The sequence below is a fragment of the Herpailurus yagouaroundi genome, unplaced genomic scaffold (genome assembly GCF_014898765.1).
Source record: "Herpailurus yagouaroundi ecotype Mexico unplaced genomic scaffold, PumYag 428, whole genome shotgun sequence".
Taxonomy (NCBI): domain Eukaryota; kingdom Metazoa; phylum Chordata; class Mammalia; order Carnivora; family Felidae; genus Herpailurus; species Herpailurus yagouaroundi.
In genome coordinates, this window is record NW_024412645.1 from 6,081,493 (window position 1) to 6,094,837 (window position 13,345).

Below are 13,345 nucleotides of genomic sequence, written 5' to 3' on the forward strand. Positions count from 1 at the left end.
CTCGCAGCTCCTGGAAGACCCCATGTTCTCCTATGCCTCTTGATGTACGCACGTGCCATTCCCCTGACCCGATTCCCTTCTTCTTAGCTAATTCCCTCCTCCATGGAGTCTGGCTCAGACTTTCTTCTGAATTCCTCCAGACGGTATGATACCTCCCTCCTCTGCACTCACCAAAGCAGCCCGTGCTCACCCGAAACCAGTCTCTTTACAGTGGCCATCAAGGTAATGTGACCTGACTCCTGCCAACTCCCTCATTCCTCACTGTCCGCTCCAGTACCAATGCCATCAGCATCATTGTTCTCATTAGTATTAGTATTATTAGTTAATATTAGTAGTAGTAGGATTAGTATTATTAAACATGATAAGCCCCAGGATCTTTGCACTTGCCCTTTCCTCTGCCTGACACTTGCCCTGATTCTTTCACATGGCTAGGTGCTCCCCCTTCAAGTCTCAGCTCATATGTCACCTCCTCAGAGAAGCCCTCCCTAACCCCCATTAGGAAATGATCCCCCAACCAGTCTTGATTCCCAACACCCTATTTTATTTTCTTCATAGCACTTGGTACTTGGTCTTTCTCTTTTGAGTCTGGCTCCTTGTTTAATGTCTGTCTTCTCACACTAAAGTATGAGCTCCAGGGGGAGTGGGGGGGCGGGGGGGTGGTGCCTGGGTGGCTCAGTCGGTTAAGCGTCTGACTTCGGCTCAGGTCATGATCTCACAGTTCATGAGTTCGAGCCCCGTGTCGGGCTCTGTGCTGACAGCTAAGAGCCTGAAGCCTGCCTTGGATTCTGTGTCTCCCTCTCTATGCCCCTCCCCTGCTCATGCTCTGTCTTTCTCTCTCTCAAAAATGAATAAACTTAAAAAGGAATTAAAGTATGAGCTCTGGGAGGGCAGGAGCCACCTATGTCTTGTTCACTGCTCTACCTGAAGAACGAAGAACGGTGTATGACACATAGTAGTAGGTGCTCAATAAATATCTCTTGAATGAATGAATGGGTGAATAAATGAATGACTAGTATTTATCATCCTGGATTATATAATCACTTGTTTATAGTCTATGAATGTGAGCAATTTGAGGACAGAAATTAACTTACTCATTTTTATATCCTTAGAGATTTGTATATATAAATAACTGGGTAGAGGATGGATGGATGCATGGATGGATGGATGGATGGATAAGCAGATGAATGGGTGGGTGGAAGCTAGATAAGTGTATGAATACAAAATAGCCCCAATACAAAATCTCAGGCACAATTGGTCATTTGCATTTAAGAACCTAGGAATAAAAATTAAAAAATTAAAAAAAAAAAAAAAAAAAAAAGCCTTCTGGCCTGACTGGTTTTAATCCAGAAAAGGAACTTTAACCAGCTGAGACATTAATTACTCAGCCTTCTCCAGTCCTTTCAACCCAGCAGTGACAGACAAGAAACAATTAACAAATGGAATTAGCCACAAGTCAGGATTCCTGAACCTCCTAGGGGCAGAGGGCGTCAACGAGTTTCTCACTGCTCAGCTCCACACTCACACTCCTAAAGCTGGCATGTGACCCTGAACTCACCCGGGCAGGGAGTGGCACTCTGACCCCTGGACCAGTTACCACCCAAGCTGTCTCTTCCACCTCAGCCTTCCTTCCCTTCTCTGAGCCCTGCTCCCCAGCAGAATGGGGGCCTTGAAGGGCATAACTGTGCCTTCCCATCCCAGAGGCCCAGTGCCTAGCACACGTCTCAAGCCACAACGTACAGACCCTGGGCAGATTTTCTCTCTTGTCCCAAATCCTGACTTGGAGACCAAAGCTTCCTTGACGAGGACCTGAAAAGCCCCATTTTTTTTTCCTTCAGGCTGTGTATTAAACAATGCTATCTCTCGAATAACCAATAGCCCTATTCCACTTGGCCACCTTCCATGATGGAGGCCAGAAGTCTTGAGCACTGACTGTCCCAGACTCTCTTGCTGCTAGCAGGGGCCATGTGACCCGTGACGTGTAAGTTGAAATCTTCTGGAGGGTGCTTTGGGAAAAGCTTTTGCTTTCTTTCAGACTCAGCCAGCATGGCCCTTCTGGCTTCCCACTTCCTCCTACCAGAGAGTGAACTTAATGGTTGGAAAAGTGGCAGCCATCTTGGGACCATGAGGCTCAAAGCAGGAGGGAAACCCCAAGAGACTCTCAGAGAGGCTGAGCCAAGCCCACAGCTGCCCACCTCTGAACATCTTGTATGACAAATTAGCCCTTTCAATTAGGCCAGTGAGCCACAATCCTAAGGCTTTCCATTCGAATGGCATCAACACAGGCCCAACATCAAACATGGAAATGCCAAGCAACACATTACTGGGAGAAGAATCCATATCGTGGATTAAAAAGAGAAATAACACACACACACACACACACACACACACACACGCACACACACACACACACGCACAAAATCTTTACTCAAAGCTTGTTTTTCAAGCACAATCTTTGATGAGTTATTTCTAGCAGTTCACATATACTCTTTCATTTTGATTTTTTTTTTTTCCCTTCCCACTCGAATGCCTAGTCAACCAACTAAAATTCAAAGAGAATATCCAGCCCAAACCAACAACGTACCCACCCGGGGCCACTTCACAAATCTCCCGCTTACCTCACCTCGAGTTGACGGCCTTCACAACTCTCCGCATTAGAATCCCAAATGGTTTTTCCCTCCCTCAGAAGCAAGCACCACAGTTTGCTCAGCAAGAGATGCAGGAAAACGTCTGAACTTGGCATTAAAGCAACACGCTGGGGGTGTCCGGGAACGAAGCATCAAAGTGTAAAAGCCTCCATACCGTCTCCTGGACTCTAGATCACATTCAGTGCATAGAGCAGCTTCACACCCCTGAACCTTTGCCCCAGCTGTTCCCTCCACGGGGTGGGGGGGAGGGGGGCGGGTAAACCACCTCTTCCCGGATCACACCCATCTGGCAAACACCTGTTCATCTTTCAAGACCTCAAACAAGTGTCCCTCCTTTGAACCTTGAACAAATTAAAGGGAGGAATGCCGGGAAGGCCCATGGCACGGGGCCGGGCACATAGTAAGTGCTCAACGAACAGGAGCGTTTAGAACCCACCGCAAGTGTTTATCTACCTTCTTATTTATCTGTGTCTCGTTTGTAACTGTAGCCCAATGCCCAGCACAGCACCAAGGACATGTAGATAAATATTTGTCAAGGGGCGCCCAGGGAGCTCAGTCGGTTGAGCGCCCGACTCTCAATGTCGGCTCAGGTCATGATCGCGCGGCTTTGTGGCTTTGAGCCCCGCGATCGGGCTCTGCGCTGGGGAGCCTGCTTGGGATTCTGTCTCCCTCTCTCTCTGCCCCTCCCCCACTTGTGCTGTCTCTGTCTCTCTCAAAACAAGTAAATAGAATTTTTTACAAAATTGTCAAAAGGAAGACTGAGACCACCCCCCAACATTCCGCCTCGGCCAAACCGGTCTATTCACTCTGGCCCAAACATGCCTCCTCCATCACCCCACCTCCATACCTCCATATGCAATTCCTCCTTCCTTAGTCTCCTTCCTCTCCTCCTCCTCCAACTAACTAGACCCTCCTAGGCTACCTGCAGGTCCCGCTGAAGTGTAGCCCCAGGAAGCTGGGAGAATCTCCAGGGCCTGGCACACAGTGGGCCCATGAGAGAAGGAGCCCGCAAATGCCGGCCCAGGGTTTGGAGATTTGGGAGAACATTCTTAAGGTCAACAGAGGTCTGCCACCTGCCCCATTACAGGGAACCCCCACCGCTGGTGGATGTGTACCTTCAGTCATGGGAGAGGCCTCTGGGGCAAACTGTGACCCAAGGCCATGGTCCACAACTGAGTCACTGTGCCTTAGGACACCGGCCTGAGTGCAGACCAAAGGCTCACTTTCTGGGGAAAGGAGGCCCGGCACAGGGCTCGGGTTTGCCACAAGGACCCAACGTCCTACTAAGTATAGCCCTGGAAGCAACAGGGGAGCACTGGCCAGGGCGTCCAGAAACATGGTCTATAGTCCCAGCTCTGTCCTGGCTGCAGCGGGGCCCTCCCTGAACAAGACACCTCCCCTTGCTGGGCCTCAGTTTCCTCAACAGCAGAGAAACTTCTAGATTGGGGACGCCTTCCTGTTCCATCGAGTAGCCCTTCAAGAGAAGGTAGAGGAAAAAGAAACTGACGGCAAATGATAATTAACGATAGAGTAACAGCAGGTGACATTTATCAGGCAGTTACTCTCCACCCGGCACTGTGCTCAGTGCTTTATGAACATCTTGGCATCACAGCTCCAACCTGGGAGACGTACCTAATGGCTCCGGGCCTCAGTTTTCCCATCTGTCAAATGGGGATAATACTAGTAACTATACCACGCATTAAGCACCGTAACTTATTAGGCATTATTATTACCATGATTCCCAAAAGAGAGGCCCCGAGTGGTGAACTCACTTGCCCACTGCCTCGATCAAGAGCCAGGGCCACACTGGTCTTTCAGTGCTCGGGGCTGTGTGTCAGCCAGGTGGGGGCGGGGCTGCGCAGACCGGGCAAGTCCCAGGCACCCTCCAGAGGGCGGCCGCGGCAGAACAGCTGGCGGCCAAGCCCGGGCTGAACAAGCATCACATTCTCACCCCCAGGGCCAAGGTTGTCTTTGCTGCTCCCTTGTGAGTGAAGGCACCAAGTGTTGCAGGCCCAGAGAGGGGTTGGCAGGGGTTGGTGGCAGGCCAAAGACACCGTCCCGGGGCAGACAGGGCCCAGGTCGGAGGCTGGAAGCAGCAAAGGCCTAGTCTCCATCCCGGCTCCCTCATATGTTAACTGTGTGGCCTTGGGCAAGCGACTTGACCTCTCTGGGCCTCGGCTCCCTCCTCTGCTAAATGGGATTCATACTCCCCACCATGGGGGGTAGAATCGGGATGGACAAGGCCCGAGACCAGGCTCAAAACATGGAGAACCCAAACTGGAAACCCGCAGCCCGGCGTCAGTAATCAAGAGTGACCAGAACCGTAGACAACGTTTACGGGGGGACCCCCTCAGGCACCTCAGGAAATACAACGTGCAGGTCTGACAACTTGCAGAGAAGTAAGGGCGGCCAGCAGGGCCGAGGGCTCAGGACCCCAGTCCTCACCTGGAGGGTCACCCTAAGTCCGGCCTGCTCTCTGGGCCTCAGTTTCCCCTCTTACAATGAGAGAGCTGAAAAAAGGGGGGAGGGGAGGGGAAGGGGGAAAATGAAGGAAAAGCTGTCACTGCAGCCCTGGTATTCATTGAGGATCAATTCCTCTGAGTGCTGAGCGATCTCATTACTGCTCACAAAAATGCTCCTGAGGTCGGATAGGACCATCCTCGTTTTACAGAAGAAAAAACTGAGGCACACTGAGGTCCGTCAGATCACTTGCCCAAGGTCACACATTGACAGAGCCGGAAGTGGAGCCCACTTCTCAGCCTCCAGTGCCCAATGCTGAGGTCCTCGGAGTGAGGCTTTTGGAGCCATCAGAAAGTGAGCTGAACACCACCACCCCCTGGTGGCCACTCCCTGGAATTGCAGGTGTGAGTCCTCAAAGCAGAGACATGAGGTCTGAGGCCCCCACCCTGCCCGCCCGCCTCCGAGGAGAGGAAATCAAGCAGGGCTGCAACGGGGCAGAGGCCTCGGGGAGCCACAAGGAGAGAGCCAAGGCAAGCCACCTGAGGACTCCAAAGACAAAGGCTCCTCAATGACAGAGAGTGGAAGAGGGGAAGCCAGGCCACCAGGGAAGATGCCAGCAAGCAGAGACTATAAAAAGATAGGCCTTAAATGCTTTTCTCTCCATAACCTCTGTTTGGCTTACACACACGAAAGTTCGAGTACAATCAGATAAGCTGAGTCGGTGCCACCAGAGAGGCAATGAGAAAAGGGTGAGGAAGAAATCAGTGGAAGGGAACATTTAACAAAAACACCAGGTGGTTTCAAATGTACACAGGTCTGCGGCTGGGATCTGAACACCCAAGCTTTCTGGGGTTGCTCAGCAGACGCTAGCCGAGGTCTGAGCGTGAGCTCCCGCTCTGACATATAGTCAGCCCCCTGACTCTGGTATAGACAGTCTCCCATCAAGAACCCTGCGGGGGGCATCCTTCTTCACCACGAGCTGCAGAGGACGAACCCGAAGTTCAGGGAAGAGTGATTTCTTGCCCATGACCATAAAGCCAGAAGGGATGGAACCTGGGATTTAAATCCTGGAGCTTCCCATATCTCCAAGACCCGAGACCAGGCACAAGTGTCCTTGAAATACACAGAGCTTATGATCCAAATGACCTCGTGAGCAGAACTGGGGTTGCCTCATTAAAGAAACACCTATCTTGGGGAGCCTGGGTGGCTCAGTCGGTTGAGCGGCCGACTTCGGCTCAGGTCATGATCTCGCGGTCCGTGAGTTCGAGCCCCGCATCGGGCTCTGTGCTGACAGCTCGGAGCCTGGAGCCTGTTTCAGATTCTGCGTCTCCCTCTCTCTGACCCTTCCCTGTTCATGCTCTGTGTCTCCCTGTCTCAAAAATAAATAAAACATTAAAAAAAAAAAAAAAAAAAAGAAATACCTATCTTAACAAGTGAGGAAACAGGCTGAGAGAGAGGGCGAGTGCTGGCCCAAAGAAACGGACTCAGTGACAGGCAAAGAGAGACTCAAAAACCAGAGTAATAATAACGATGGTAACCATAACACTCATTAAAGTGTGACTGTGTCCCCATGACCATGCCGGACGCTCCCTGCACCATCTTCTCTGAGCCCCCATGGCAGCCCTGTGCAGTAGATGCCATTATTATCCCCATTTCACAGATGAAGAAACTGAGGCCAAACACCCGTCTGCACGCAGAGCTAGGATTTGAGCCCTGGTGACCTGGCTCCAGGACCAGCCTGGTTAAATTAACGGCGCAAAAGAAACAGAAATCATGATCTTGTTTTCCAGGCAAAGAAGCCAATTGCTGAAAGAGACTGAGAGGGGCGGTGTTGGGACTCGAACCCAGAACCTCAAGGCCCCGTGGCCGATTCTCTTATCTGCTCCACGCCAGGCACAAGATACCTCTCTGCATTGGGCTGGAAACGCAAGACGAGCGAAGGCTTCCTGGCAGAAGCACCAAACACCCTCCACGTCGAGAACCGTGGCCAACACCAGATTCCGGGACAGGCACCTGCCCCTCCGCGACCCCCTCAGGCCCCCAGGCCAGCCATGACCGTCCATACGACCACAGTCCCAGCGGCGTCCCACCCCCTCACGAGTTCCAGTCTGGCCGTACCAGCGTCACTCACCACAAAAGGCCCGCTCCTCCTGTCTTTGCGGAAACTGTGACTTCTCCGGGGACCCGAGGCTGCAGGGGACACATGCCAGAGTAGCTGCTCACTGTCCTGCGGGGCATCCTCCCTCTCTGGGTCTTGTGGCAGCACCTGAGACATAGAACACAGGCAAAGGATTTTCCTGGGGCTTTCGCATTTACAGAACAAATCTGTCACGATAAGAAAGTCCATTCTGTACCTGAAAGAGCAAAACGAAAACTAAAGCCCACCCCACGATGGTCTGCCTTGATGATGGCAGGTAATCTACAGGGTCTGGGTTCAGCCCAGTCTCGGCCACTTAATAACTGTGTGACCTCAGGTCAGTGCCTTCACCTCTCTGAGCCTTGACCATGTGGGGAAAGACCCATGATAAGAGTGTTCGGCTTCTAGGCTCAGGGGAGAACCAAGTGAGAGCAGCGCACGCAAAGTCAGTGACACAGTGCTGCCACCAGGTGGCAGTGTGCCCGACGAGCCGGCTTCAGGCTCATCTCCCCCCATGCCCGGCAAGCGGGGAGCCCTCCATAAATGTCAGCCAGCCCTACACTCTCTCTGCACAGCCAAGGATAGGAAGGCGCAGAGAGGGAAGACATCTGCTTAAGAACACACAGCATGAGTGAAGAACAAGGCTGGATTTTGGATCCCTTGCCTCACAGCCTCTCTTTGAAACCCTCTGTGTTTCCTCCTACCTCCCTTCCTGATCCTTCTCAGGCTCCCCGCATCTCAGAGGGATGTCCACTCACCTAGGGCCAGCCCCAGAGCTTTCTCTTTCCCTGTTTCATTATTCCCTCGGGGATCTCTCATAACACCCCCTGGCTTTAAATAAATCCCAAGCGTGCACAGACAACTCCAGATTTTGTCTGTCCACGTTGGGACCCCATGACATCTCCCTGCACCGGTCACACTCATCTCTGGCTCCACATGCCCCAAACAGATCCTCCCCATTCCTTCCCTCCAAAACTGCTCCTCCCCCGCCCTGCCCATCACCCAGCCGTGCCAGCTAAGACCCTCAGGTCGCCCTCCAGTCTCTTGCTTCTGTCCACCTCATCAACGAAGCTGAGACTCTGCCTTCGAAACACGCTTCAAACCGCACATCATAAACCAAAATCAACTCAAAATAGATCAAAGACCTCAAGGCCAGAGCAAAACCTAGAAAACTCTCAGAAGAAAACAGGGGCGTAAATGTTCACGGCCTCGGATGAGGCAATGGTTTCTCAGATATGGCATCAAAAGCACAAGTGTACCAAGGAAAAATAGATGGGAGCTCACCAGAATGAAAAACTTTTGTGCTTCAAAAGGCACCATCAAGAAAGTGAAAAATAAAACCCACACGATGGGAGAAAATTTCTGCAAATCACAGGTCTGTGAAGGCAGTTGGGTCCAGGATACATAAGGAGCAATTACAAATCAATGATAAAAGAGAACAATAACCCAACTTAAAAAGTGGACAAAGAAGGGATACGCATGGTCAAACAGGCACATGAAACGATGTGCCATGGAAAATGCAAATCCAAACCACGATGATACCTTTATACCCGGTAGGATGGCGGAACCAAAGAGACAGGCAAGTGTTGGCAAGGATGTAGAGAAACCAGCCTTCATGCACTGCTGACACAATGTGCAATGGCGAGATGACCTTGGGAATCAGTGGCTCCCTTCTGCTCTGGCCCCTGCCCCCTGTGCCCACTGGCACCCTTCCAGCATCCACGGGACCGGCTCATCCACATGATGGCCATCACTCAGGTCCCCTTCCCAGGGGATCTTCTCCTGGCCACCCTCTTAGAGTCACCTCCCCATCGCCTCTTTTTCTATCCCCCCAGGACTTAGCACTCTCACTCACTTGAGGTCTGCTTGCCCCCCAGACCTGAGCCATCCATGAGCACATTCTGCGATTATGGAGATGTTCTCTATTCGGGCTGTACGATAACAGTCGCCCTGAGCCACCTGTGGCTTTTGAGCACTTGAACATGGCTCAAGTGGGACTGAGAAGCTGAATTTTTAATGTTATTTAAACTGATTTACATTTAAATGGCCACATGTGACTGGTGGCTGCCTTATCGTGTGACACAGCCTGATACAGTGGGCTGGTCCCTCCAGCAGCCGTGGTGCCTAGATCAGGGCCTGGCTCAGGGCTAGTGCATTTATTAAATGTAGTAAATGAGCAGAGGTCTGGAGGCGCTTCTTTCAGATTCCGTCAACCCTCCTTCACATCAGGCCCTGGGCCGCGGTCTTGACCACACATTATTTCACGATAAATCTCCAACAAACCACGAAGCAGGCAGGATTCGCATTCCACAGATGAGGAAATTTAGGCTCAGAGAGGTCTGGCGAGATGCCCAGAGTCACACAGCTAATAAATAACGACGCTAGGGCCTGATCTCGAGTCTGCCCGAGAGGCAGTCCGGGGCCGCCTCCAGGGGGAAATCAAATCATAGACGTACAAATGGTTCACCTCACTAATAGAGAACTCCAATAACTCGATGAGAAAAGGGCCATGTTCCAAAAGAAAAGTGGGCGGGACTTGAGCAAGCAGGTCACAGGAAGGAAATACAAGGAGCCTCGTACATGTGACAACAGGTGGGCGCTCATCAGGGGCAGGAGATCCAGAAGTCTGGTAACACACCCGGCTGGTCAGGCTGAGGGGACGTGGGGCCCTGCCCCTGCTGGCGAGGCTATCTGTAAAAGGGCATAGCCCCGGACGACACAGGGCACTTTGGCACAATCCCGCAAGATTACAACTGCATTCACCTTCAGACTATCGCCATTCTCAACCCACGGGCAAACCTGCACGTGTGCAAAAGTGACGTCTGCCCGTGGTTTGTAAATAGCCAAAGATCAGAAATATCGCCATCTCTACCATATGGCAATCGAAAAGAATGAGGACACCCTCTATGGGCTGAATCCACACGCTCCCAAGGACACTCACACAGGGGGGAAAAAAAAAGTCAAATCTAACAAGGGTGGGCCCCACCGCAGAGATTCCAACCAGTCTGGTCCGGGGTGAGGCCCCTGCATCGCTCTCTTTTAGGGTTGCCTGGGTTACTCCCATGTGCCCCCAAAGTTCCAACCACCTGGAGAGAATGCGCTCTTTGATGGAGAAAAAACCAGAGGCAAAATTAGGAGTATGTGTTCGTGTTTGCTTGTATTTTCAGAAAGAGACGCTGTACGAATTCGGACCAAAAAAGAATCTAAGTGGTCAAGGGATGGGAGGAATGCAGAGGATTCATACTCCATGCCTTCAAGTATTTTTGGAGCCTCTGGAAAAGGTTCTCTCTTTTGAAATGAAAATAAATCATTTAATTAAATGGAACACTGCAATCGGGCCTGGGACAAAGTTATGTATGTGGATGGGGGGCCTGGGTGGCTCAGTCAGTTAAACGTCCGACTTCAGCTCAGGTCAGGATCTCACAGCTGGCGAGTTCGAGCCCTACATCGGGCTCTGTGGTGACAGCTCAGGGCCTGGAGCCTGTTTCCGATTCTGTGTCTCCCTCTCTCTCTCTGCTCTCCCTCTGTCTCTGTCTCTGTCTCTCTCCCTCTCAAAAAAATTAAACATTGGGGTGCCTGAGTGGCTTAGTCTTTTAAGCGTCCAACTTTGGCTCAGGTCACGATCTCAGGGTTGGTGGGTTCAAGCCCCCCGTCGGGCTCTGTGCTGACAGCTCAGAGCCTGGAGCCTGCTTCGGATTCTGTGTCTCCCTCTCTCTCTGCCCTCCCCTACTCATGCTCTGTCTCTCAAAAATAAATAAACATTTTTAAAAATTAAAAAAAAAATAAGTATGCGGATTAAAAAAAAAAAAAAAAAAGCTTAGTCTTGAGGCCCCTGGGTGGCTCAGTCTGCTAAGCGTCCGACTCTTGATTTCAGCTCAGGTCATGATCTCACGGTTTGTGGGTTTGAACCCTGCATCAGGCTTCTTTTTTTTTTTTTTTTTTTTTTTTTTTTGCTTAAAAAAAAAAAAAGCAAGTTGTAAGATTTCCTGTAGAATATTACCATGTTTCTGTAAGAGAGTATGCTATACCTGTGTCTGTATCCGACGGGGGCTTCCTTACCCACGGAGTGACGCACACTAAGGGGCTGGATGAGCCTCGGGTGCGGGCAGGGGACAATCTGCACTGCAGGGTGCCTCCACCCCCTAGAAGCCAGGAGAAAACTCTTCCCTGGTTGTGACAAAGAAAATGTCTTACACTTGGGGTGCCTGGGTGGTTCAGTCAGTTGAGCATCCTAGACTCTTGACTTTGGCTCGGTTCGTGATCTCATGGTTTACGGGCTCGAGCCCCGCATCAGGCTCTGCAGTGACAGGGCAAAGCCTGCTTGGGATTCTCTCTCCCTCTCTCTTTGCCCTCCTCTTGCTCTCTCTCTCTCTCTCTCTCTCTCTCTCTCTCTCTCGGTCTCAAAAATAAATAAATAAACGTTTAGAAAGGGAGGGAGGGAGAGAGGGAGGAAGGAAGGAAGGAAGGAAGGAAGGAAGGAAGGAAGGAAGGAAGGAAGGAAATGTCCTACACTTTGCCAAACGTGCCGTAAGGGCAAAACTGCCTGCAGCTGAGAACCACTGACAGGTCTGGAAGGCTGTGCCCCAGACCCATCATCTAGGGGAGCTTTTCCTTCTGAACTGTATGTTTCCATCACACGGTTCAGTTTCACACAAGCGTTCGCTCCTTTTGCAGTAAGGAAAAATACAACGGCTACAAATAAAGATACATACCATGGACAAGCAGCTCTGTGATGTTTAGGAAAAGCTGCAACATATCAAACGTGGTGACCGTGGTTGCATGTCGGCGGGGGGGAGGGGCGGGGACAGGAAGGGGGCTCAAGGGGTATGCTTTTTTATTCGCTCTGGTAAGGTCTGAATTTTCAACAACCAACACTTTGTCCTTCTGTATTGCTTCCGTTTATTTTTTCAAGATCAAGACCCAGAGATGGTCGGGCAGGAGGGAAGGGAAACAGGGAGCTGGTCCAAGGCCTCCCAACCCCTCAGTGAGAAAACAGATCCGCTGACAACGAGCACTCATGGGGCCTGCGCACCCCGGGCGGGCGTCCAAGGCTGGGCCGGGGCCCCCCTCCCCACAACGCTGTGCCTCTCCCGCTGCCGCCAGGCCCCCCGAGCAAGGCGCTGGCAAAAGGACCAGGTGTCACCTTTCCTTGCCCCCTCCCCCCTCCTGCTGTTCCCACAATAACAGCCTCGTGAACCCACGGGCCGGTCCCGTGCCCACGCCCACCGGGGGCCCAGCCGGCGTGGTCTCTCCATTTCTACCAACAGGGCTGCTGGGCAGAAACTTCGGTCACCTCCGCGGAGGAGTGTGCTTTACACACAGCTGGTGAGCGGCACAGAGGAGTCTGAACGTGGTAACTGGAAAACCCCGGTCGACCCCGTGTGTCGGGGAGATGGTGACACTATCCCACTCTTTTCGTGTCTACAACATCCCTTCCCAGGCGGGACCCTCTGCTCTCTTTTCTACAGATGAGGAAACGGAGGCTCGGGCGCCTCAGTGAAAGGGTTTTGCCCTTCGTCACTCGGTCCGGGTGGCAGATGTGGGACTTGGGTGCCAGTTGGCTGACGCCACCGCATATGAGTGGCAGTGCAGGGACCGAGGTTCCGCACTGCTCCCAGAGCTTGCCATGTCTGGTCCCCACCTCCAAACCTTTGCGCGTGCTGTGCTTCTGCCGCGAATGCCCTCACCCCCCGAACCAGCCTATCCAAACTCATAACCACCCCCCAGCGTGGGCTCCGGCCAGCAGCTCCTCCAGGATGCCTTCCTGGGCCTCTTCTCCAGCACCTCACCTCCGCGCCTGATCATTTCCTGGCCGTGGGTCACCGTGTCCCATCTCCCCGCAGAGATCATAAGCTTCCCGAAGGCAGGCTCCATGCCTCAGATTTTTTCCCCACCTTCAAGATTCCTCATTTACCACCGAGTAGCCTACGTGAAAGCTTGGGTATCGAGCCAGACCTGGGTTCAAATACCAGCTTTGCCACTTGGTGCTGTGTGACCTGAGACACGTTACTTAACTTCTCTGAGCCTGGGCTTTTTCAAGGGTACAAGACGATTGCACCCGCAGCAGACGTTGTGGGCGCCCAGCCCTGCGCTCAAGGACCTG

The 13,345-nt window shown here is 52.1% G+C and overlaps 1 protein-coding gene across 4 annotated transcripts in view; it reads right to left on the bottom strand.

Moving 5' to 3' along the window:
• The window catches only part of KIAA1671 (KIAA1671 ortholog), a 199,693-nt gene that overhangs the window by 121,351 nt on the left and 64,997 nt on the right, over positions 1-13,345 (bottom strand). For all 4 annotated transcript variants that reach the window (XM_040463820.1, XM_040463818.1, XM_040463819.1 and 1 more), the window contains one exon: positions 7,237-7,371. In XM_040463820.1, the coding sequence (XP_040319754.1) occupies positions 7,237-7,371 (135 nt within the window). The remainder of the gene's footprint in view (positions 1-7,236; positions 7,372-13,345) is intronic.